Below are 25,090 nucleotides of genomic sequence, written 5' to 3'. Positions count from 1 at the left end.
CGCTGCCTGGCCCCTGCCTGCGGCCCCACCTTCCCCTCCAGACCGTGACTGGGGCCCAGGTCTATGCAGCAGACCTCAGGCTGCCGTCCTGGAGCCCACACAGTCCTCAGTGGAGATGGAGCCTGTGGCCCCACAGGGGGATCTGGCCCCACAGCCCAGAGAGTTGTCAGAGGATCAGGTCTGGGCTTCTCCAGGCCCCGGCAGAGTCCAGCCCCCTCCCAGGCCAGCCCCAGGCCGGGGCTCAGCACCCAGGTTGTCCCAGGGCAGGAAGCGGAAACCAAGTCCAGGCCCCCAGGCCGTGGAGGGGTCTGAGGCACGTGGTGCACGGAGCATTGAAACCCGAAGAAGCCCCACAGGAACACCCGCGGGCCCCACTGGCCTTCCAGATGGCCGCCCACCTGGCCCAGCCTCTGAGCACTTTCCGCCCTCCAGACGGCCGCCCGCCTGGCCGAGCCTCTGAGCACTTTCCGCCCTCCAGACGGCCGCCCGCCTGGCCGAGCCTCTGCGGCACTTTCCGGGAGGGAGGAGGCTGCAGGCTGCCTCTGAGGGGCCTGAGGGAGGGAGGGGCCGACGTGCCAGGAGGGGCCCAGTTAGAGTCACCGCTGGGCTGGCAGAGGCGGTACCCTCCCTTCAGCCAGGGAGGACAGGAGACAGGAGGAGGTGAGGCCAGAGGGCAGAGAGGGCGGGAGTGTGGTGGGTCGGGGGCAGGCCTCCTCCCTGCTCCGAAGCACCCAGGACCTTCTCTCCTGGACCCCACCTCCTTCCTGGAGTCCTGGTCTCAGGGAGGCTGTGGTTTGCGTTACAGCTGCTCCCTTTTGTCAGGCACCCCTTCCCCAGCAGATTGGCCCGCCCTGGGCTGCACAGGAGGCTGGGAGGGCAGCAAACGGGGCGTCCGGGCTACACAGTTATTGCCCCAAGCAAAGCCAGGTTCTGAGCAAACAGGGAAGAGAGACACAGCCAGGCCCTTCTCCCCACGGCCCCTGCTGCCACGCGTGGGCCTCAGAGCCTTCGAGCTCACGGAGCGAACCCGCCACTGAAGACCCCTGCCCCCGCCACAGTGTTGGTGGCGGCCTGGACAGCGGCTGGGGGACTGAGGCTGGTGCCCGAGCCCCAGGATCCTGAGAGTGGGGGCCTCCAGCAGCCGGTTCTCAGGCTGTGAACCACATGGCTTCAGCCCCACCTCACCCACATCCGATGTGAGCCGCCCCTGATCCTTCACCTGTGAGCGGTGAGCGTTTTCCCATGATTCTTTGGCCTCTGTTGAGATAAATGTCCACATTTTCCCTTTGGCTCCACTAACATGATGGCTTCCGTGATAGGTTTCCTTCCTTCTTTTCTTCCTTCCTTCCTCCCTCCCTCCCTCCTTCCCTCCCCCATTCCTTCCTTCCTTCCTTCTTTCCTTCCTTCCTTCCTTCCTCCCTCCCCCACTCCTTCCTTCCTCCCTCCCTCCCCCACTCCTTCCTTCCTCCCTCCCTCCCCCACTCCTTCCTTCCTTCCTTCCTTCCTTCCTTCCTCCCTCCCTCCCCCCCCACTCCTTCCTTCCTTCCTTCCTCCCTCCCTCCCCCACTCCTTCCTTCCTTCCCTCCCTCCCTCCCTCTTTTCTTTCTTCTTTCTTTCTTTTTTCTTTCTTTCTTTCTTTCTTTCTTTCTTTCTTTCTTTCTTTCTTTCTTTCTTTCTTCCTTTCTTTCTTTCTTCTTTCTTCTTTCCTTTCTCTCTCTCTTTCTTTCTTTCTTTCCTCTTGTTTTTTTTGATAGGGCCTCTCTCTGTCACCCAGCCTGGAGTGTAGTGGCGTGATCTCGGCTCACAGCAATCTCTGCCTCCTAGGCTCAAGCAATTCTTCTGCCTCATCCTTCCGAGTAGCTGGGATTACAGGCACCTGCTACCACGCCCAGCTAATTTTTGTATTTTTAGTAGAGATGGGTTTTCACCATGTTGCCCAGACTGGTCTTGAACTCCTAACTTCAAATGATCCACCCGACTCGGCCTCCCAAAGTGCTGTAATTACAGGCGTGAGCCACTGCGCCCGGCACATGATAGATTTTCTAACTCATGTTGGCCTTGCATTCCTGGAGTGAATGGTATTGAGCTGGAGTGAGAGCTGGGGTCTTCCCTTTGCCCCTCCCACTTGTGCCCTGCTTGTTCCCCTTGTGCTCTGCCTGGGGAGGCTGACCTCCGTGGTCTGCAGTGGGCTGTGCATTCTGTTGTTTCTTGTTGGGCTATTGGGAGCTTCCGCAGGAGATCGGGGCAGGGGAGAGAGACTAGGCATGTATTTTCCTGGCTCCCTTTCTTTGGGGTCACCTCAGTGTTTCAGGTGGAATTATGTCCTAAAATTCATTTGATGGCTGGGCACAGTGGCTCACACCTGTCATCCCAGCACTTTGGGAGGCCCAGGTAGGAATTCAAGACCAGCCTGGGCAACATGACAAAACCCAGTCTCTACAAAAAAATTCGCCAGGCATGGTGGCACGCACCTGTAGTCTCAGCTACTCAGGAGGCTGAAGGGGAAGGATCACCTGAGCACAGGAGGTGGAGGTTGCTGTGAGCCGTGATCACGCCACTGCACTCCAGCCTGGGTACAGAGCAGGATCCTGTTTTAATAAATAAATTCAGATGTTGAAGTCCTAACCCCTAGTAGCCCAGCATGGGACTGTATTTGGAGATAGAATGTTTAAAAAGGAAGTCAAGTTCAAAATAGGTCATTAGGATGGGCACTAACTCAACATGACTGGTGTCCTAATAAGAGGAGGAAATTTGGACTGTCCACCCAAAATAATCGAAAGGGTCAGAATCCAGTTTAAAAGAGCATATGCAGGCACGAAGCTGAAAATAGCCACTCGGGACACACAGACTCCAGAGGATTACGGCCAGTGCCCCAAAGCCAAAAAGTTAAGGTCTTGCTTATATAGGCAGAAAAGAAACAAATGTAACAGGGTTACAGTGTTTCCCATGCAAGGCTGGTTTATGAGTCACAACAATTTGAATAATCACAGCTTCTTTTCCTTTTCCAATGTGAAAGAGTATATTCAATGGTCTGTCTTAGACCAGGTGGTGGCCAGTGAGGTCTCTGTGGAAGAGAAGTCAGAGGGGAGCAAATCTACAGTGAACAGTGAAGATCAACATGAAGAGGGAAGGGGTCTTCCCTGGTGTCCTGTAGTCATTTATAACATTTTACAAAACAATGTAGGTAAAGAAAAGACTAATCTATAAATCAGAGGAACAAAGGTTACAGCTGTCTAAGCTACAGCTGTCTGTCATATGCAACTCAGGTCCTATAATCATGTTCCTTGAAAATGCAAAATAATTTAAAGTTCCAACAGCTTTGGTTTTGAATGGCTTCTTTTTACAGGACACAGACGTGTACACAGGCAATGGGACAGTCCCCGGGAAAAGATGGCCGTCCATAAACCAGGGCCAGAGGCTTGGAGCAGGTGTTCCCTTCCGGCCTCCAAGGGGGCCAAGCCTACTGCCACCTGGGTTTTGGACTTCTAGCTTCCAGAACTGCGAGGTGATAAGCTTCTCCTGTCGAAGGCCCCCAATCTGTGGTAGTTTATTATGGTCCCCGTAGCAAACAAATGCCCTCAGGTTGGCTGCATCCTGGGACTGAAGGTCAGCGCTGCTCCAAAGATGTAAATGACTTTCTCCCTCTGAGGCTCCGGGGTCCACTCCCGCCATTGCCAGGATTCTAGAACTGGTGTGGCCCCTCCATCTGAACCAAGCCCAGGCTCCCAAGTTTCTGACTGTGATTGTCCACGTTTTGACCACAGCTTTGTATATAAAAACGCTTCTTGAACTGTTCCACCATGTATACCCACCTATTGGTACCCTGACTGATACGTGCTGTATTGGTTTTTAAAAACTTTTTAAAATTTATATTTTATTTAGGATTTTGCATGTATGTTTATGAGATTGGCCTGTAATTTTCCTTTCCTATAGTCTCTGAATGACTGTTATCAAGGCTATCCCAGCCTCATAAAATAAGTTCTTCTTTTATCAAAATTCACTGGAAAATTCTGTATACAGTTGGAAGGATCTATCCTTTGAAAGCTAAATGGAATTCACCCATAAAATTACCTGTCTTGGTGTTCTCCTTACAGGATTATATTTCACTACTGATTCAATGTCTTTAATAGTTATGGGACTAGTTTTATTTCTTCTTGAGCCAGTTACAGGAGGTTATGCTTTTATAAATTTATCTGTCAGCCGGGTGTGGGGGCTCATGCCTGTAATCCCAGCACTTTGGGAGGCCGAGGCAGGTGGATCACGAGGTCAGGAGTTTGAGACCAGCCTGGCCAACATGGTGAAACCCCATCTCTACTAAAAATACAAAAATTAGCCGGGCATGGTGGCAGGTGTCTGTAATCCCAGCTACCTGGGAGGCTGAGGCAGGAGAATCACTTGAACCTGGGAGGTGAAGGTTGCAGTGAGCCGAGACCCTGCCACTGCACTCCAGCCTGGGCAACAGAGCGAGACTCTGTCTCATAGAAAAAGAAAAGAATTCATCTGTCTAATTTTTTATATTCATTGACATAAAGTTGTTCCTAGTTTTGATGGTTAATATTAAGTGTCAACTTGACTGGGTTGAAGGATGTAAATTATTGTTTCTGAGTGTATCTGGGTGTTTCTGGGTGTTGCCAGAAGAGATTAACAGTTGAATCAGTGGACTGGGAGAGGAAGATGCACTTTCAGGAAGGTCCACTGTGATGTTTAATACTGAGTGTCAACTCGATTGGATTGAAGGATGCAAAGTATTGATCCTGGCTGTGTCTGTGGGGATGCTGCCAAAAGAGATTAACATTTGAGCCAGTGGGCTGGGGAAAGCAGACACACTCTTAATCTGGGTGGACACCATCTAATCAGCTGCCAGCGTGGCTAGAATATAAGCAGGCACAAAACATGAGAAGACTAGACTTGCCTAGCCTCCCAGCCTGCATCTTTCTCCCATGCTGGATGCTTCCTGCCCTTGAACATTGGACTCCAAGTTCTTCAGTTTGGGACTTGGACTGGCTCTCCTTGCTCCTCAGCTTGCAGACAGCCTATTGTGAGACCTCGTAGTCCTGTGAGTTAATATTTTATAAATTCCCCTTTATATATGTATATCTATCCAATTAGTTCTGTCCTTCTAGAGAACCCTAATACAGATTTTGGTACCAGGAGTGGTTCTAGAGGAACAGAATATTAAGGATGGAGTTCTTTTGTTGGTTTTGGGGTTTCTGGAGTTGCCTGCTTAATATGATTAGACCCCAAGATGCTAAGGACTCTACTTCTAATGGTATGGAGAACGCTGACAGTCGTTGGCATGAACTGTTTAGAGAATTATGAAAAAAAAATGCATTTGACAGTCCTGATTCATCGGTCATGAGAGGCAAGGAGTTTAGTGACTCTATACATAATACCTTTGACCATATGTGGAGAACCAAGGAAGATAATGAAGCTGGTTGGTTGCTCCTAAAGTTCAGCGGACAAAGTGATGAAAGAAAATGATGAACTCAGGGATTCTAACTCCCAGCTTCAGAAGCAGAGACCGAGCCTCAAATCTTCTAAAATTGCCCTCAGTGAGAGTCTTTTCTCCTGTAGAGAAAGAGCTGAAATCATGGAAAAACAGACACAAGCTCTTACCATGCGAGTGACTGACCTGCAATGAAAGGTATGTGCACAGCCTCGCCAGGTATCCACTGTTAGAGTGAGTGCATTGATTGGAGAAGAATGGGACCCTGCAACTTGGAATGGGGACATATGGGAGGATCCTGATGAAGCTGGGGATGCTGAATTTGTAAACACTGATGAACCTTTATTTACTAGAAGAAAGAGCTTCCCCATCCCCAGTAGTGACAACATTCCCTCCCTGACCCATGCTGCCATCAGCCTTTCCACATGGGTCTGAGGAGATAAATCCTGCGCTACCTGAGGCAACAGTGATGGCCACCCCTGAGGCAGTTGCCAGGCAAGATAATGTTGATTCTCCTGAGGAACCACCCCCAACATCCCTGTTTGCTTCTAGACCTATAACTAGACTAAAGTCCTGGCGGGCCTCTAGAGGTGAGGTTGAGAGTGTGACCCACGAGGAGGTGTGCTACACTTGAAAAGAACCATTTGAGTTCTCTAACTGATAAAAACAGAAATCTGGAGAACCGGCATGGGAATGGATATTAAGGGTGTGGGATAATGTTGGAAGGAACATAGAGTTGGATCAGGCTGGGTTTATTGATTTGGGCCCACTAAGTAGGGACTGTGCATTTAATGTCACAGCTCAGGAGTTAAAAAAGGTTCTAATAGTTTATTTGCTTGGTTGGCTGAAATATGGATTAAAAGATGGCGCACTGTGAACGAGCTCGAACTGCCTGATCTCCCTTGGCTTAATGTAGAGGAAGGAATCCAAAGGCTTAGGGAGATTGGGACAGTGGAGTGGATTAGTCACTTTAGACCTACTCATCCCAGCTGGGAGCGTCCAGAAGATATACCCTTGACCAATGTCTTGTGAAATAGATTTTTGAGGGCAGCACCTGCATCTTTCAAGGGCCCTATAATTGCTCTTCTCTGTATGTCAGATCTAATGGTGTGAACCACAGTCACTCAACTACAAAATTTAAATACGATGGGAATAACTGGATCCTGAGGTGGCAGGGGCCAAGTGGCAGCACTCAACCATCAAAGGCAAGGTGGGCATAGCTACCATAATGGACAGCAGAGGCAAAGTGGCAATCAGAATAGTCTGACTCGTGTAGAGCTCTGGCATTGGCTAATTAATCACAGTGTTCCTAAAAAGTGAAATTGATAAGAAGCCTACTGCAATCCTACTTAATTTATATAAGCAGAAAACTTCTAGGCCGAATGGACAAAAGACTAATATGAATTATAAAAACAGAGAATCACAGCACCTCAATCAATTTCCAGACTTGAGACAGTTTACAAACCCAGAACCCCTTGAATGAAGGGGAGGCTGGGTCCCCTTGAGGAAGGACTCCACTATGCTACCGGAAATTTATGCTGTTAATCAATCTTTCTTTCTTTTTCTTTCTTTCTTTCTTTCTTTCTTTCTTTCTTTCTTTCTTTCTTTCTTTCTTTCTTAGACTGAGTCTTGCTCTGTCCCCCAGGCTGGAGTGCAGTGGCGCAATCTGGGCTTACTGCAAGCTCTGCCTCCCAGGTTGATGCCATTCTCCTGTCTCAACCTCCCAAGTAGCTGGGACTACAGGCACCCGCCACCACTCCTGGCTAATTTTTAATATTTTTAGTAGAGACGGGTTTTCACCATGTTAGTCTGCATGGTCTTGATCTCCTGACCTCGTGATCTGCCCGCCTCGGCCTCCCAAAGTGCTGGGATTACAGGTGTGAGCCACCATGCCTGCCTATGCAGTTAATCTTTCTCCCATCCTTCCCCAAGGAGACCTCCAGCCTTATACCAGGGTAACTGCATTGGGGAAAGAGAAATGATCAGACATTTTGGGGACTACTGGACAGTGGCTCTAAGATGACATTGATTCCAGGGGACCCAAAATGTCATTGTGGTCTTCCAGTTAAGTAGGTCCTCATGGAGGTCAGGTAATTAATGGAGTTTTAGCTCAGTTCTGACTTATGGTGGGTCCAATGGGTCCCCGGACTCATCCTGTGGTCATTTTCCCAGTGCCAGAATGCAGAATTGGCACAGACATACTTAGCAGCTGGCAGAACCCCTACACTGGCTCTCTGACTGGTAGGATGAGGGCTATTACAGTGGAGAAGGCCAAATGGAAGCCATTAGAGCTGCGTCTACCTAGAAAAATAGTAAATCAAAAACAATATTGCATCGTTGGAGGGATTGTGGAGATTAGTGCCACCATCAAGGACTTGAAAGACTCAGGGGTGGTGATTCCCACCACATTCCTATTCAACTCTCCCATTCGGCCCGTGCAGAAGACAGATGCATCTTGTAAAATGACAGTGGATTATTGTAAGCTTAAGCAAGTGGTGACTCCAACTGCAGCTGCTGTACCAGATGTGGTTTCATTGCTTGAGCAAATTAACTCATCTCCTGGTACCTGGTTTGCAGCCAATGACTTGGCAAATGCCTTTTTCTCCATTCCTGTCCATAAGCCCCACCAGGAGCAATTTGCCTTCAACTGGCAAGGCCAACAATATACCTTTAATGTCCTACCTCAGGGGCATATCAGCTCTCTGGCTTTATGTCATAATCTTATTCAGAGAGACCTTGATCACTTTTCGCTTCCACAAAATATCACACTGGTCCCTTACGTTGATGACATTATGGTGACTGGATTAAGTGAGCAAGAAGTAGCAAACACACTGGACTTACTGGTGAGACATTTGTGTGTCAGAGGATGGGAAATAAATCCGACTAAAATTCAGGGACCTTATACCTCAGTGAAATTTCTAGGCGTCTAGTGGTTTGGGGCCTGTCAAGATATTCCTAAGGTGAAGGATAGGTTACTGCATTTGGACCCTCTTACAACCAAGAAAGAAGCATAATGCCTAGTGGGCCTATTTGGATTTTGGAGGCAATACATTCCTCATTTGGGTGTGTTACTATGACACATTTATCAAGTGATCTGAAAGGCTGCCAGTTTTGGGTGCGGTCCAGAACAGGAGAAGGCTCTGCAACAGGTCCAGGCTGCTGTGCAAGCCGCTCTGCCACTCGGGCCATATGACCCAGCAGATCCGATGATGCTTGAGGTGTCAGTGGCAGAGAGGGATGCTGTTTGGAGCCTCTGGCAGGCCCCCATAGGTGAATCACAGCAGAGGCCTCTAGGATTTGGGGGCAAAGTCCTGCCATCTTCTGCAGATATCTATTCTCCTTTTGAGAGACAGCTTTTGGCCTGTTACTGGGCTTTGGTGGAAACTGAACGTTTGACTATGGGTCATCAAGTCACCATGCGGCCTGAACTGCCCATCATGGACTGGGTGCTTTCTGACCCATCTAGCCATAAAATGGGTCATGCACAGTGGCATTCCATCATCACATGGAAGTGGTGTATACATGATCGGGCTCCAGCAGGTCCTGAGGGCATAAGTAAGTTTTATATGAGGAAGTAGCTCAAATGCCCATGGTCTCCATTCCTGCCATCTGCCTCCTCTCCCCCAGCCTGCGCCAATGGCCTCATGAGGAGTTCCCTATGATCATTTGCCATGGTTTGCCACAGTTACTACGGGACTGAACGAAGGAGGATGAACATAGAAATGAAAACAAGAAACAAAAGAAACTATTTTAAAGGAAGGGGCCAGGGAAGAAGAGGACACGCAGCTTCTAGAGAGCAAGGGCAGCCACGGTGAACTTCTGTAGCCCTTCATATTTATTGAGTAGAAAGAGCAGGGAGCAGGAGGTAACGATTGGTCAGATGCTTCATTGATAACAGGTTCACATGATTGCTAACAGGCTTCAGATTTGCCTAATCACAAGGAACACTTGTGCCTGGGTCGTGACTGCCCTCAGCATTCCTTCTGGGCGGCGTATGCAGTTTGTCAGTTTGCCAACAACCTGCTTTTATGAGACCAGTTTGCTGTTTACTCATCTAGCCTCCAGTGGTATACCGAGTTGATCATGACCCTCACTTTTTGGGCCTGCAATAACCATTTGACAGAGGAAGAGAAGACCAGGACCTGGGTCACAGATGGTTCTGCACAATATGCAGGCGCCACCCAAAAGTGGACAGCTGCCGCACTACAGCCCCTTTCTAGGATGTCCCTGAAGGACAGCGGTGGAGGGAAATCTTCCCAGTGGGCAGAACTCCGAGCCGTGCACCTGGCTGTGCACTTGGCATGGAAGGAGAAATGGCCAGATGTGTGATTATGTACTGATTCATGGGCTGTAGACAGTGGTTTGGCTGGATGGTCAGGGACTTGGAAGAAGCATGATTGGAAAATTGGTGACAAAGAAATTTGGGGAAGAGATATGTGGATGGACCTCTCCAAGAGGTCAAGAACTGTGAAGACATTTGTGTCCCATGTGAGTGCTCACCAATGGCTGACTTTAGCAGAGGAGGATTTTAATAATCAGGTGGACAGGATGACCTGTTCTGTGGACACCACTCAGCCTCTTTCCCCAGTCACCCCTGTCATCACCCAATGGGCCCATGAACAAAGTGGCCATGGTGGCCAGGATGGAGGTTACACATGGAGATTCAGCAACATAGACTTCCAGTCACCAAGGCTGACCTGTCTACAGCCACTGCTGAGTGCCCGATTTGCCAGCAGCAGAGACTAACACTGAGCCCTCAATATGGCACCATTCTTTGAAGTGATCAACCTGGTGGCAGGTTGATGATATTGGACCTCTTCCATCATGGAAGGGGCAGAGGTTTGTCCTCACTGGAACAGACACTTATTCCTGATATGGGTTTGCCTGTCCTGCATGCAATGCTTCTGCCAAGACTACCATCTGTGGACTCACGGAATGCCTTATCCACCGTCATGGTATTCCACACAGCATTGCCTCTGACAAAGGCACTCACTTTACAGCTAAAGAAGTATGGCAGTGGGCTCATGCTCATGGAATTCACCGGTCTTACCATGTTCCCCATCGTCCTGAAGCAGCTGGATTGATAGAACGGTGGAATGGCCTTTTGAAGTCACAATTACAATGCCAACTAGGCTACAATACTTTGCAGGGCTAGGGCAAAGTTCTCCAGAAGGCTGTGTATGCACTGCATCAGCGTCCAATATATGGTCCTGTTTCTCCCATAGCCAGGATCCACGGGTCCAGAAATCAAGGGGGTGGAAGTGGAAGTGGCACCACTCACCATCACTCCTAGTGATTAAGTAGCAACATTTTTGCTTCCTTTTCTCACGACATTACGTTCTGCTGGCCTAGAGGTCTTAGTTCCAGAGGGAGGAACGCTGCCACCAGGAGACACAACGGTTCCATTAAGTTAGAAGTTAAGATTGCCACCTGGACACTTTGGGGTCCTCCTACTTTAAGTCAACGGGCTAAGAAGGAGTTACGGTGTTGGCTGGGGTGATTGACCAAGACTATTGAGATGGAATCAGTCCCCTACTCCACAACAGAGGTAAGGAAGAGTATGCATAGAATACAAAAGATCCATTAGGGCGTCTGTCAATATTATCATGCCCTGTGATTAAGGTCAATGGGAAACTGCAACAGTCCAATCCAGGCAGGACTACAAATCACCAGACCCTTCAGGAATGAAGGTTTGGGTCACTCCACTAGGAAAATAAAACATAAACTGCTGAGGTGCTTGCTGAAGGCAAAGGAAAATGGCGGAAGGTAAAGGAGGAGCAAAGGCACATCTTACATGGTGGCAGGCAAAGAGAGTGCATAGGGAACCGCCCTTCATAAAAACATCAGATCTTGTGAGACTCATTGACTATCATGAGAACAGCACAGGAAAACCCCACCCCCATGATTCAATTACCTCCCAGCAGGTCCCTCCCACAACACATGGGGATTATGGGAGCTATTCATATTAATACAATTCGAGATGAGATTTGGGTGGGGACACAGCCAAACCATATCAGGCATCCTATGGGCAGGCCAGAAGTGTTGGTCACCCCTTCCACCCATGCCTTACTGGCCAGAACTCACTCATATAGCCTTACCTGATCAGGGGGGTGGTACTGGGAAATAAGGATGCACGAACGGGTGTGACCACAGGGCACAGTGTTTGCCACGCTCAGCTGACTTGTTTCTCTCCCACACACCAGGCCACTTAGAGATGCAAGACAAAGCAGCCCACCCCTGGTCCCCATCATCCCCTTGGAAAACCCGGGATCATTTTGAAAGATGCTCGTGGACATCATCTCATTGGGGGCTCATCACAGTATCAAGGTAGAAGAGGAAGCTGAGATCAGTAAGATCACATGGTGGCTAAAGGTGGTGTGGCTAGTGAGGGACAGGTCCCTTGGCTGCAGAGCCACTGGTGGGCAGCAATGCACCATGGCAACGGGGTCTGGCAGAGATGGCAGTTTCCCTGGCCACAGTGTCCAGCAGCAGCATGGCTCTGTCTGTGGTCAGTCAGGGGTGCAGCTGTGACCTGAGACTGTAGGCTCCTTTGAAGGTGGTGGCCCTGCCCCTCGTGTGGAGCACAGCTGTGCTGTGGGGCTAGGCTACGGTGTCCTCCTGTCTCAGGATGTGACTCTGCTTTCACTGCCCACCAGCTCTCCAGCCTTCCCCTTGGTTCTTGGAGACCTAATTTGCTTCCAATCAACCCCTTCCTACTCAGTGGCCAGCCTATTTCTCCATCTGCAACTAGCAACCCTGACTATAACTTCTGGGGAGACTTCTGGCTATAACTTCTGAGGCACAGAGCAGGGCAGGGGCTTGCCCAGGGTCACAGAGCTCTCGGTCAGTCTGGGAGTGGCAGCCAGGCCACCTCCTCCTCCTGCAGGAAGCTTTCCCCACCTTTCCACAGCCCTGGAGCCGCATGGAGCAGAGAAGGGAGTTGTCTGCCCTCCGGCATCCTGTGTGTTCCAGGCTGTGTGGGAGCAGGTGCAACTGCCAGGCATGGCAGGAGCCTGGGCCCAGGCCAGCACTCAGGAATGCAGCGGGGCCTGCCCCTCCCTGCAGGGATGAGCAAGTGCCAGGCGCCCAGGGCAGCGGATGTGTCTGTGGCTACAGCCCCAGCCGCCCCCGCCTCCGCACCGGCTGTCCTGGGCCAGCCCCTTGGGGGCCTGGGATGTGTGGGGAGCATGAATGGGGCTCTGTGGCCCAGCAACTGTTCTGCGGAAGGCGGCTGGTGGCTGCACAGGTGACTGCAGGGGTGGGTGGGGGATGCAAAGATCTGCTTCCTGGGCCTGGCGTCCCCTGCCTTTCATGAGGCCCTGACAAGACATCACTGAAGCATCAAAACCAACCCTTGTGGCCCACCCGAGACCTGCCTCTTGGAACACAGGGGCAGTGGGAAGGGGTGCCCAGGGCTCCCGATGCCTCTGAGCCTTGCTCTCAGGTCAGTCCATGTGGCTCAGTCCTGGCTGTAAGGCCTCACGCTGCCCTGATTCCATTTCCTCTTCAGTACAAGGCAGACAGAGCCCAGCCTAGGGTCTGGATGGGATGAAATGAAGATGCCTCCTCCCTAACAGGACACTGTCTACCCCTTCCCTCTTCTCCCCCGAGAACCGTCAGCCCCGTGAGGATGGGGTCTGGGGTAGGGCATGTGGACGGAGTTTCGATGCTTGTCCACGTGCTTATTTTCCGGGGCACCATCGCCCCTCCCCACTGCTGTTCCCGTATCTTCTGGGTGTCCCTGATCCCAGGGTGGTGGAGGCCGTCTCTCGGAAGGGGCTGACACCCAAGGGGCGGACCTGCCAGGTCCCCCAAAGCACATGACCTCTCTGCAGAAGAACCTGGATGTAACATCTAATGCCCAGGCCAGAGCTTGGGGACAGCTGGACTGGAGCCACAGGGTCAAGGAGGGGGGGGGTCCAGAAACGCAAACCACCCAGCTGGGAGGGCTGCTGGCAGGTCCTTTACAGAGCGGGCAGCTCCCCTACCCATCGGACCAGGCTGGCCTAACCAGGGCCTGCTCTTCTCTGGGGACAGGGGCAGAAGAGGTGGAGACTGGGGGCATCGAGGTGGCACTGTGGGTCCTGAACCCACCCACCTGCACTGGAGTCCCTGCATCCTTTTAATGGGAACAGAAATGTAGGAAGAGATGGAGGCTGCCAGGGCTCCCAGACCCCTACTGTCTGCCTGGGGAGGGGTCACCTCAGTGTGGGGGAAGCCTGGGACATGAGAGTGTCCTAGGCCTGGGCTGCCTGTGCCCAGTCTGTTGTGGGGGTGTCTGGACCCCTGGGGTGGTGGGAGGGGCACCACCCCAGTCTGGGAGGCGGGATTGGTTGAAGACCAGCTTTAAAGTCGGGAGCAGTGTCCAGAGCGGGGCCAGCTTCTGCTGGGTGGTTATCTCTGCTTTTTGAAAAAGAAGCCCCGGCCCGGCCCCCGCCCGACCCCCGCAGGCGCTGGTCTGGGCGTCCGAGCCCAGATGGTGCGCTCGCTCCGCCGCGGGACGGTGGGGCCAGAGGGGCCCGTGGGGGTGGGGGAACCCCCCGCAGGAGAAGGGGCCCCGCCCGCGCCGGCCCTGGAGTCGCCGGTGTCGCCGCCCTGCCCGCGGGCCCGCCCTCCTGGCCCAGCCCAGGGCCCTGGGAGCTATTTTGAAAGTGACCCTGGGCTGGGGCGCCGGGGCGAGCGCGGCGGCGCGGAACCATGACAGAAGATGACCGAGGCGGCGCTGGTGGAGGGCCAGGTCAAGCTGCGGGACGGCAAGAAGGTCGGGGCGCGTCGGGGGCGCGGGGGGGCGCGGGCGCGGGCGGCGGCTCACGCTCCCCCCTGTCCCCGCAGTGGAAGAGTAGGTGGCTGGTGCTGCGCAAGCCGTCGCCCGTGGCAGGTGAGCGGGGCGGGCGGGGGACGGTGGGCGCGGGGGTCTAGTGACCCGGGTTACCGAGGCCCCCGGCAGTAATGCTCGCTCGCCCGAAATCGCCGCCGCTCTCACCCCGCGGGGAACCCGGAGAGCCCCGCGCGGACCCGGACCCCACGGCGCCCCTGGGAACGCAGTGGGGGCCCGGACGGAAGAACCCTCTTTCCAGCAGGGCAGACTGAGGCCCGGGGGCTGCCTGGTGGCCCTGGAGGCGGAGGGGATGCAGGCCCTGAGCCCCCCAGCAGAGCAGCAAGGGGCGCCCCAGAAGCAAAACCCCACGTGCCTGAGGGTTGAGCTGTGCTTGTGGAAACGCTCAGAGCAGGGTCCCGGAACCCAGCCTCCAGGGGTGCTGTGTGGGTGGGCGCTGACCCTGGGCCCCTCCCAGGCAGAGGAGAGGCTGGGCTGTGGTGGGGTAGGGGGCCGAGTGACTGCCATATTGCTGGGGGAACAGTCCTCTGGGAGGAGGCAGGGGTCCCCCGCAGTCCCCGCCCTGAGCCAGTACCCCAGCTTGGGGAGGGTCAACACGGAGCCCCCAGGTCTGGCAGCCCAGGCCGCCTGCAGCGCTGGGCCTGTGGGGAGGGCTGAGCCGGGCCTGCAGCTGCTCCAGAGGACAGGTGCGGTGGAGCCGGCCAGGCCCCGGTCTGGGTGGGATGCTCGGCCTGCGTGCACCGGGGGGCTGTATGCCATAGGCCTGCCAGAGCGTCATCCAGGATGGGAGTCTGTGGCTCCCAGGGAAGGTGTGGAGCAGGGTTCCCTCCTGGGTCCCCTCTGCAGGGCCTCAGGTAGTCCTGGAGGAAGGCACTTCCTGCCTGCCTCCACCTCCCCTTGCCCTTGCACACCAGTCACTTCACTCAGCCCTCCGTGCCCAGACCTCCTGCCTGGAGCTGTGGGGGCACCATCAGAGCCTGGACGGGTGTCTTTGTCCTCCGGGGCTGCAGGGGACCTGGTATAGGAAGGGGTGGGGTCTGGGCAGAGAGGCCCTGCCAGGCTGGGGCGGACGACAGGCTTTGGTCAGCTGTGGCTGGGCCAGGGCTGTGGTGGGGCAGGTGGTGCTTGATGGGTGGATGGTGCTGGGCTGGAGCCGGTGCAGACCCTCCAGAGAGGCCACAGCCCAGGAAGGCACACGGGACAGCAGCCCAAGAGGAGCATTGCGGGAGAGGTCTTGGTCCCTCTTGGGAGACTTTTCTTTCTGGATCAGAGAGTCCCAGGAGGCAGGGCCTGCCAGCCTCAAGAGGGTGTGCTCCCCAGGCCTGGTGAGTGCCTGAGTGGAGTGACGGGAGCTGGCAATGGGTCCCCCAGGTGGGACAATCTGTGAGTCTGTAGGTGAACGTGGTGGCTCCCGAGCGTCTGCTGGGTCACCCCGTATCCCGCGCAGTTGAGATCTGCAGCCTCGTGGGACTGGCGTGGGAGGTGATGTGGGGTGGTGGAACGTGCCCTGCCCCCTCTGGGTGGATGTTCATTCTGAGCCTCATGGCCAGGTGTCCCTAGCACCCACCGACTCCCTGGCCTGGGACCCATTGCTTTGGACACCTGCTTTCTGTGTTGGTCACTCCAGCAGCCTGGGACTGAAACGGAAACCCTGTGGGGTGGCCCAGAGGTCAGTCAGATGAGGCGATGGGACAGAGCGGAGTTCTCACGCCCACCTCCCCACCTTGACCAGGCCAGCCTGGCACCTCCTTTCTGCTCAGAGGCCCTGATGCCTCTTCCTCCTGGCCCCTCATGAGCCTCCCTGGGTGCCGCCCCCCTTGCCTTCACCCAGCTGCCTTCCCGCTCAGCGCTGGAGACCACCGCCCTTGTGGATGGGCCTGGCCTGGCGGAGCAGGCCCCAGCCCTGGAGGAGCAGACAGCACTCTTGGTGTGAGGCAGAGAGAAAGGGTCCTGTCTGCTTCCTTGTAAGACAGGCAGGGTTCTTTTTGTTACCAGCGGTGATTTCCTTCTGGGAAGGGCCCAGATGTGCACCTTTTCCACGGGCACCTTTCTCCTCCTCGTGTTTTTCTCAATCACAAGCACATCTTTCTCTTATGGCAAAGTTTAGTTAGCGAATGAAAGGGGAACACCTTTTATCAAAGGGCAGCTCAGCCGCAGTGCCAGGCACGGCCAGTGGATGTCGGGCCGTCTGCCTCGGTGTGGGACTGTAGGGTGCCCTGCAGTGGGACCGCGTTCCTCGAGGTCTCCACCGCGTCCTGACTGCAGGATGCGTGTGTGCATCCCCTTCTGGGCAGGGCCCCGGGGGAGGAGGGTGGTCTGTGTCCAGTCGTGGCCCAGGACTCTCTGCTGGTGACCCGGCACGCCAGCGCCTGGCCCAGCCCCTCTCTTCTTCCTCCCTGGCGCAGCGGCTGGGGGTGGCAATGCAAGCGTTCTTGACATCCTGTGGAGGGTGTGGCCCCGGGCCAGACGCTTGGAGGGACCCGCTTCCCACAGGGGCTGCCCCTGGGGGCTTCATCCAGCTCAGAAAAGCTACCGGGAGGGCCCGAGTCCTGGGGCTGGCAGGGTCTTGCAGTCACCACGGAAGGGAGGCTGAGGCGCAAAACCCGAGGAATCTGGCCCAAGACACGGACTGCTAGGCAGAGCCCAGTTCCCCCCAAACAGCCCAAACTTTGTCCCCCGCAGCTGGCTGGAAGTTCCGCACCTGCCCCCAGGCTGACCACTGGGTGCTTGCTTAGTCTCCCCCATCACTGCTCTTGGTTCTAATGCTGAGTTCTCGGAGGGCAGGGTCCCCTTTTCCATGTCACCCTCAAAGGCAGTCTGGTGGGACTGAGCCCGTCCTGCAGGAGGGACCCCACGGAGACAGCGCAGGAGCCAGGAGCCCCTTGGCAGGTGCCCATAGGCCCCAGCTGCCCCACGGCTGTGCTGTGCTGGGGCCCTGCCACCCACAGTGGGCAGCACTGCTAACGAGGGGCCGGGGGTGGAAACTGGGTCGGCCCTTCCTGAGCAGAGCCTCCCGGCGGTGGATTTCCTGTGCCTCGTCTGCCTCCTTCCCCAAGGGCCTGGGGCTGACATCCCAGCTCCGGGCTGAAGACTGGGCGTGGGTGGTGGCCAGTCATCCTCTCCCCGTAGAAACATCAAGAACAGGGCGAGTTTCCCGCAGCCCCCGCCTCAGGACAGGGAATCAGAGAGCCGGGGTTCAGCTCGCAGCTCCACATGTGGGAACGGTGACTTGGGACGGCTGCTTCCCTGCCTGCATCCTCGGCCACTCACAGGGCTCTTGAGGGCCATGGAGAGGTGGGCGCAGGGGCCTGGGCCTGGCATCTGGAGCCTCGTCCTGGGCTGCCCCTGGTGATGTCTGGGGGGCCCACCTGCACCACACCTCCAACACCTGTGCCAGGCAGGGACACCCTCATGTTTCCTTCCTGAACCAGATTGTGAATGGGGCCGGGGCTAGGCACTGGATCTTGGTCCCGTGTGTCCTGGCTGTAGCCTGGTCTGAGGAGGCACCAGCAGGCTGGCCTGGTTGATGGCCGCCCCCCTCGCCCCTGCCCAGCTTCTGGGCACGGCTCCAGGCTGCTGCACCCCCAGCAAGGTCCCCTCAGGCTGCTACCACCTGCATTGCTAAGGGCATGGCCTCAAGGTCACTGTGACCTCCAAGGGCTGTCCCACAGCCGCTTCTGCGGACTCCCGTCGTGTTCAGTGTGGGCGGGGACTCCCACACTATGTCCCTGGCCCGCACGCGCCCCTGCCTTCCCTGGGCCACCACGCCTGCTCGCTCCATCTTCCCTGTGGCTTCTCCCCCTCCTCCTTCTCCCCTCCCGCCCTCCCCGGCTCTCCGCCCTGGCTGCAAGGCCTTCCGTGTGCTCATGACTCCACGGTTATTTTTACATCTCCAGACGCCTGCGTCCAACTGCCTGTGTGCATCGCTGTCCGGCGTCTGGTGGGCTTCTCAGCCCCACGTGTCCAGGAAAGACCCCCAACCCCAGCCCCCACCCAGAAGGGTCCCCAGGCATCCCTCCCCCACCCAAGTCCCTGGGCTCATCCTGGATGTCTCATTCCCCTGTGGCTGTGGAGGTGAATGCAGGAGGAGCGTGTGTGCATGTGCATGTGTGTGTGTGTGTGTGAGAGGATGCACATGTGCACCTGTACACACAATGGGAGCATGTGCACGTGTGAGCAAGTGTGAGCATTTGGGTGTGTAAGAGTGTATGTGTGAGTGTGCGCTTGTGTGGCTGTCTTAGCTCAGGCGGCTCTTAGCGAATGCCACAGCCTAGGCGGCTCAGACAGCCATTACTCACAGTTCTGGGGGCTGGAGGCCCAAAATCAAGGCAGCCTAGGTGTCTGGTGAGGACCGTGTCCTGGGTGTCTGGTGAGGACCGTGTCCTGCTACATAGATGGCGCTTTCTCTGTCCTTACATGGTGTAGGGGGAGGAAGCTCCCTGGGGTCCGCTCATCAGGCACTGGTCCCATTCTTGAGGCTCTACCCTGAGTACCTCATCACCTCCCAAAGGCCCCACCACCTAACCCATCGCCTTGGGGGTGAAGATTTCAACACCGGAATTTCAGATTCAGACCCCAGCAGTGAGTGCATGAGTGCACGTTTGTGTGTGTGTGCACAAGAATGAGTGCAAGTACATGTCTGTGCCCACGTGTGTGTGCACGTGCATGTGAATACCTGTGTGTGGGAGTGTGTCTATGTGTGCACGTGTGCACATGTGTGTGAATACCTGTGTGTATGTGCGAATGTGTGTGAGCTCAAATGCCTGTGCGCATTTGTCTGTGTGTGCAAGTGTGTGCAGGTGTCTGCATGGGTGTGCATCAGTGTGTGCACCTGTGTGTGAATGGACGTGTATGAGTGTGTGCATGTGTGCATGTATGAGTGTGCCTATGTGTGCATGTGTGTGCCTGAGTGTTCGTGTATGAGTGTGAGTGTGCCTGTGTATGTGTGTGCTTGTCTGTATGTATGTGTGTGTGCCTGTGTGTATGTGTGTGTATAAGTGTGCCTGTGTGTATGTGTGTGTATAAGTGTGCCTGTGTGCATGTATGAGTGTGTGCCTGTGTGTGTTCGTGTATGAGTGTGCTTTTGCCTGTGTGTGCATGTATGAGTGTGTGTTTGCCTGTGTGTATGAGTGTGTGTGTATGAGTGTGTGTGCATGCCTGTGTGTGCGTGTGTGTGTGCATGTGAGTGTACATGTGCCTGTGTATGTGTGCATGTATGTGTGTGCCTGTGCATATGCGTGTATGAGTGTGTGCATTTCTGTGTGTGTGCAGGTATGTGTGTGCATGTCTGAGTGTGCATGTAGGAGTGTATGTGTGTGCGTGTCTGTGTATGAGTTTGAGTGCCTGTGCATGAGTGTACGTGTATGACTGTGCCTGTGTGTGTGCATGTATGTGTGTGCCTGTGTATGAGTGTGCATGTATGAGTGTGCCTATGTGTGCATGTGTGTGCCTGAGTGTTCGTGTATGAGTGTGAGTGTGCCTGTGTATGTGTGTGCTTGTCTGTATGTATGAGTGTGTGTGTGCCTGTGTGTATGTGTGTGTATAAGTGTGCCTGTGTGCATGTATGAGTGTGTGCCTGTGTGTGTTCGTGTATGAGTGTGCATTTGCCTGTGTGTGCATGTATGAGTGTGTGTTTGCCTGTGTGTATGAGTGTGTGTGTATGAGTGTGTGTGCATGCCTGTGTGTGCGTGTGTGTGTGCATGTGAGTGTACATGTGCCTGTGTATGTGTGCATGTATGTGTGTGCCTGTGCATATGCGTGTATGAGTGTGTGCATTTCTGTGTGTGTGCATGTATGTGTGTGCATGTCTGAGTGTGCATGTAGGAGTGTATGTGTGTGCATGTCTGTGTGTGTTTGAGTGCCTGTGCATGAGTGTACGTGTATGACTGTGCCTGTGTGTGTGCATGTATGTGTGTGCCTGTGTATGAGTGTGCATGTATGAGTGTGTGTGCCTGTGTGTGCTTGTGTGTATGAGTGTGCGTGTATGAGTGTGTGTGCGTGTCTGTGTGTGTGTATCAGTGTGTGTGTGTGAGTGTGCATGTGTGCCTGCTTGCTCCACGTTGGTCTCTGTGCCTTGGTTGGCCTCTCTTGGTGTCTCCTCTTTGTCTTCTTTCACCATCATGACCCGGTGCCCTCCACCCAGCCCAGTGCTGCCTGCCAGAGCCCCGGGAACCCTCCAAGTCCTGCAAAAGCCTTCCCTGGCCAGGTTGCAGCCAATGCCCAAGAGTGCGGAGCAGCTGGAGGGTGGGTGGGCGGGGCTGACAGTGGTTCCTCAGCCGATGGATGAGAGACCCCCGGGTGCCCAGGCCTCCTGGGAGGGTGTGGCTGGGGCCCTCTGGGCCTGGCCCCTGGGGAGCTGGCCAGTGGCCATCTGCTCCTGAGTCCCTCAGCCCTGTGTCCCAGGGAGGGCCGCTGTGTCCTGGGGCTCTGGTGTCCCGGCCCTGACCTGGCTTGGTCTCAGCCCTGGGCCTGGAGCTGCCGTCTCTCTGGTGCCAGTTCCTGCAGCGTTTTGCCCCCGGCACTCATCTCGAGATGCGCTTTAAAAACAGGATCGATTTATCGTCCGTGATGAGGAGGGGGCGGCCTGAGCCTGAGGGGGTGGGCGTCAGCTGCCGGAGAAGCTTCCGCCAGGCAGGAGGGGCGAGTCGGCCCCCAGCTCTGACCTCCCTGCTTCTGTTCGTGTTTGAAAATGAAATCAGTGACTTGGGTGGTCATCAGTTTCCTGTGGCCAACAGAATAAAGCACCACAGCTGGGCCTTCGAACAACGAGAATTCGCCCTCTCAGTGCTGGGAGTCAGAGCTCTGCAGTCCAGGGGGCCGCAGGGCCACACTCCCTCTGAGCTTCCCAGAGGGGCTTCTTCCTGCCTCTCCCAGCTCCTGCTGAACACAGGTGTCCCTTGGCTGTGGCCTCAGCGCTCCAGTCCCTGCCTCCGTCCCCGTTCAGGTGACCTTCCCTGTGTCTGTTTCTCCTGTTCTGCCTTTTACAAGGACGCTTGCTGCTGCACTCAGATAATCTAGGATCCTGAACTTGATTACGTATGCAGAGACCCTGTTCCCAAATAAGGACATACAGGTTCCGGGGTCGCGAGTGGACACATCTTGCTGGGGGCCACGCCTAGCCCCCCGCATGTAAGCGCTCCTAGATTCTCAGGCGTTCCCAAGGTACAGGGTGTGAGTCTGCTTTTGTAGACAGAGTCCAGAAAAATCAGACAGGCTGAGGGGTGGCATCCGTGAATCAGAAAAAGGTCTGAGGGTGGAGCATGGGTTCAGCACGTTCGCCACCACCAACCTGGCAGGTGCAGGAGTCTAGGGTGGGGCCGGCTGGCTCGTGGAAGGTGTGAAAAGCCATCGTGGCAAATTCAACTCTCGGCCAGGAGTCGGCTCACTGTGGTCTCTGGGCCAAATCCTGCCAGAACCTGTTTTTGTAAATAAAGTTTTATTGGCTCACAGCCATTCCCACACGCATCATCTGTGGCTGCTTTCCAGCTAAGTATCGTAACGGAGACTTTAAGCCCGGTAAAGCCAAAAGGGTGATGTGGGGCTCTTTCCAGGCAAGCTCCTGACCCCAGTCCTGACTGGATTATTGGGAATGTAACTTGTTGAACAAAGGAGGTGCAGGTTGGGGGCAATGGCAGGAACTGGTTGTCAACAGGTGCCAGAGCTGCCTGCCAGGGCGTGGCCAAGGTGCCACCATCACAGAGCAGAGCCACAGGGGAGGAAAGGTCTCTGCCTGGCTTCTGGGCGATCAGGCCACCAAGGCTCCAAGGAGGCTGAGGCCCTCGAGGTGGAAGGTGGCGGATGGCTGGCCAGTGTGTGTCCCTTGCTGGGTACTGAGGGTGAGCCATGGCTCCCTCAGTGCATGGGCAGCCAGATTGCAGGGAAGCCGGCCTGGCCTTACAGCTGGTAATGCAGACAGACGTGTACCTGAATATGCAAGCATGTATTGAGCGCTTACTGCATGCAGGACTTCCACACCTTCCTGCAGATGGTCCTTATGGCATTGCTGCAGGTGGGGCTGCCACTGTCCCCAGGTCACAGATGAGAAAACTGAGGCCAAGAGCCCAAGGCCATGAGGCTGGAAGATCAGAGCAGGGATTTCCAGGGGCCTCGCCCCTTAGGGGAAGGGTGTGAAGGGGTGCTCTGTGTGGGCTGTGATTATCCTCAGTGAAAGTTTCTGCCACTCTCCACATGGGTGTGGCTGAGCTTTTTAAGGTCCCCCGAGGTAGAGGTGGCCCAGGCCCCTGCAGCCATCTCACAACACACTTCAACTGCAGAGGGTAGAGGCTGTGGTGCGGTCACAGAGTCGGGGGGCCCCCGTCCTGCGCGGAGCCACCCCCATGTTCATGCTGTTCCCACACGCCGTCATTTCTTGGGTGCTCTGGTGACGCATTTGGGGGACACTGCTGTTATGGCAAATTCCAATTATGCCGCCATGTTCGATTTCTCTCTCTGGGGCAGACATCCTGCTTCCTGCCTTGGAGTTTCCACAGGGGGGCAGGAGATTGTCTGGAAAGGGCAGGCGGAGTTCTGTGGGTGCAGGGATGAGTTCTGTGGGTGCAGGGATGACGGGGCTTCTTTCTCAAATCGGGAATGCCTAGCTTTTTTCTAGCTGTAAATGTTTCAGACACTGCGGACAGATCCTCCAATGGGAAGTGAATGTGCTGTCGCTGCGCCCACACTGCGCCTTGCTTTTGTGAATCGAGTTTCCCGGCATGCAGCTGCGCCCGTGGGTCCACAGACGGTCTGAGGTTGCTTTCACCAGCAAGGGTGGCGCTGCTGAGTAGTGGCTGCAGAGCCCGTGTGGCCCTGAAAGCTGCATGCTTGCCCTCTGGCCCCTTGCAGAGGAAGCTTGCTGACCGCTGGCCCCCGTGGTCACACAGGCTTCCCTGGCCCTGCGGGCTGCGGCCATGTGGGCCCGGGGAGGTGGGCACGGCTGGGGAGGGAAGCTGAGCACCATGTCTGCTCTGGATTCCATTGCAAAAATGAGCATCTGAGTCGAATTCATTTGGGATTTGGTTGTCACGTGGCTTTGCGGGGCCTGTGTGAAGAGTGAGCACCCACTCTTCAGAGCTTCAGAGGACACGTCATTCTGCAATCCTCTTTGGGGACATTCTCTCCCATCCCCTCCTGCATGCTCACAGGGATTTGGGGTGTTTGCATGAGGCCCCAAAACCTACAACCTCGCCAAAGCCGGGTGTCCTGGAGCCCAGCTGCCAGGGCCTAGGTGGGAGGAGGCCTGGTCGTCAAGCCTGGAGCGGAGCCGGGAGGGCCGGGAGTCTTCCTGCGCCGTCCTCTGCTCTCTCGGGCAGACCTGCTGCCCCTGCCATTCACAGGAGTGTCCCCGGGCCAGGTGGTTCGCCCAAGGCCACACAGGGACTGTGCTGTGCTGGGTTTGAACTACACCTGGCGGAGTGGACGGCACCCGCTAGTTGCTTCCGGTGACAGTGACGTTGGAAAATGGGAACGTGGGGTGGGGACGGGGACCCGCGTTGCCCTGAAGGCTCCGGGAGGCAGAACGCAGGCAGGTCCCCAGCAGCTGAGGAAGAAACCAGGACTTGCTATGCTGGGCAGTGGCCGGGTGGATGGGGTGGGACCCACGGCCCACTGACCTCCCCGACTCCCTGGGGCTGAAGCTCAGCCACACCCTGGGAACTAAAGGAACCAGGAGGGGCGGTGGGTCTTGAGGCGGCAGGGAGCGGGCACAGGTGTGGCTGGCAGGGCGGCAGGGCAGGGGCAGGCTGGCAGAACCAGGGCAGGAGGCCACAGCCACCGGGCAGGCCCCACGCTGGGCCCCCAAATCCCTGACCACAGATACTGCAGGCCTCCGTGTGGCCCGGGGGGCTCCAGGGCCTGGGACCGGGCGAATCCGCTGGCGAAGGTCCAGAACCCAGGCATGGGAGGCAGCGTCGGGGGCCGGGCACAGACATGGATATTCTGGGTTCGTTTCTGCTCTTGCGGCCTGTGGGTCCTGCCGTGGGAGGGGATCGCCCCATTTTGTATGCCAGGAGTCAGAGCCTTGGCATGGCTGAGTGGCTGGCTTGAAGTCACGCCCCCAGTCCGGGTCTCTGCACTGTCACGGCCTCCTTGGGGACACCAAGGGCACGGGCGGGCGGTGCTGGCTGGCGTCCCTGACAGCCGCGCTCCCTGCAGACTGCCTGCTGATGCTGGTCTACAAGGACAAGTCGGAGCGCTCCAAGGGCCTGCGGGAGCGCAGCAGCCTGACACTAGAGGACATCTGCGGGCTGGAGCCCGGCCTGCCCTACGAAGGCCTGGCCCACACGCTGGCCATCGTCTGCCTGTCCCAGGCTGTCATGCTGGGCTTCGACAGCCACGAGGCCATGTGTGCGTGGGATGCCCGGATCCGCTATGCGCTAGGCGAGGGTGAGTGACTGGGGCCGGGTCCGGGCAGAGGGTTCCCTGCTCAGGTGTGCCAGGGCCCCTCACCAACGTGGGCTGCAGAGGCGGGAGCAGCTCCAGGGAACCGTGCAGGAAGATGGGACATTCATGGGTGCCTTAGAGTGGACTGAGCTCCAGCCTGGGGGTGCCCAAGAGGGTTTGGGAGGCGGAGTCTGCTGGGCTATGGTGTCTTTGGAGCTCCCTAGCCTGACCATTAGTTAGAACTGGAGCCTTTAACTCAAGCTGGTGGCCTTTGGAGGCATGTGGCCTCCCAAAGCCCCGGCCTTTGCTTCCCACACTGGACAGTGGAGCCCAGAGCCTGGGTAGGAAGGAGAGCCCCAGGCTGGGTGGTCCCACCCTAGCTTCCCCTACACAGGATGGGAGGGAGTGGAGGGGAGGGAACAGAGGGAGGG

The 25,090-nt window shown here is 55.8% G+C and overlaps 1 protein-coding gene across 3 annotated transcripts in view; it reads left to right on the top strand.

The window, feature by feature from the left end:
* The first annotated feature begins 14,083 nt into the window (after nucleotides 1-14,083).
* DOK7 (docking protein 7) overlaps nucleotides 14,084-25,090 on the top strand; it is a 42,349-nt gene continuing 31,342 nt past the window's right edge. For 2 of the 3 annotated variants that reach the window (XM_050792303.1, XM_050792306.1), the window contains exons 1-3: nucleotides 14,084-14,207; nucleotides 14,279-14,324; nucleotides 24,432-24,662. In XM_050792303.1, the coding sequence (XP_050648260.1) occupies nucleotides 14,154-14,207; nucleotides 14,279-14,324; nucleotides 24,432-24,662 (331 nt within the window). In that variant the 5' untranslated portion in view covers nucleotides 14,084-14,153. Of the gene's footprint in view, nucleotides 14,208-14,278; nucleotides 14,325-24,431; nucleotides 24,663-25,090 lie in introns of those variants that run through there. The other variant, XM_050792304.1, reaches the window with a different exon arrangement.

The sequence above is a fragment of the Macaca thibetana genome, chromosome 5 (assembly GCF_024542745.1).
Source record: "Macaca thibetana thibetana isolate TM-01 chromosome 5, ASM2454274v1, whole genome shotgun sequence".
Lineage (NCBI taxonomy): Eukaryota > Metazoa > Chordata > Mammalia > Primates > Cercopithecidae > Macaca > Macaca thibetana.
The sequence above is the reverse complement of the archived record's forward strand: the minus strand, read 5'-3'. Positions and strand labels throughout refer to the sequence as shown.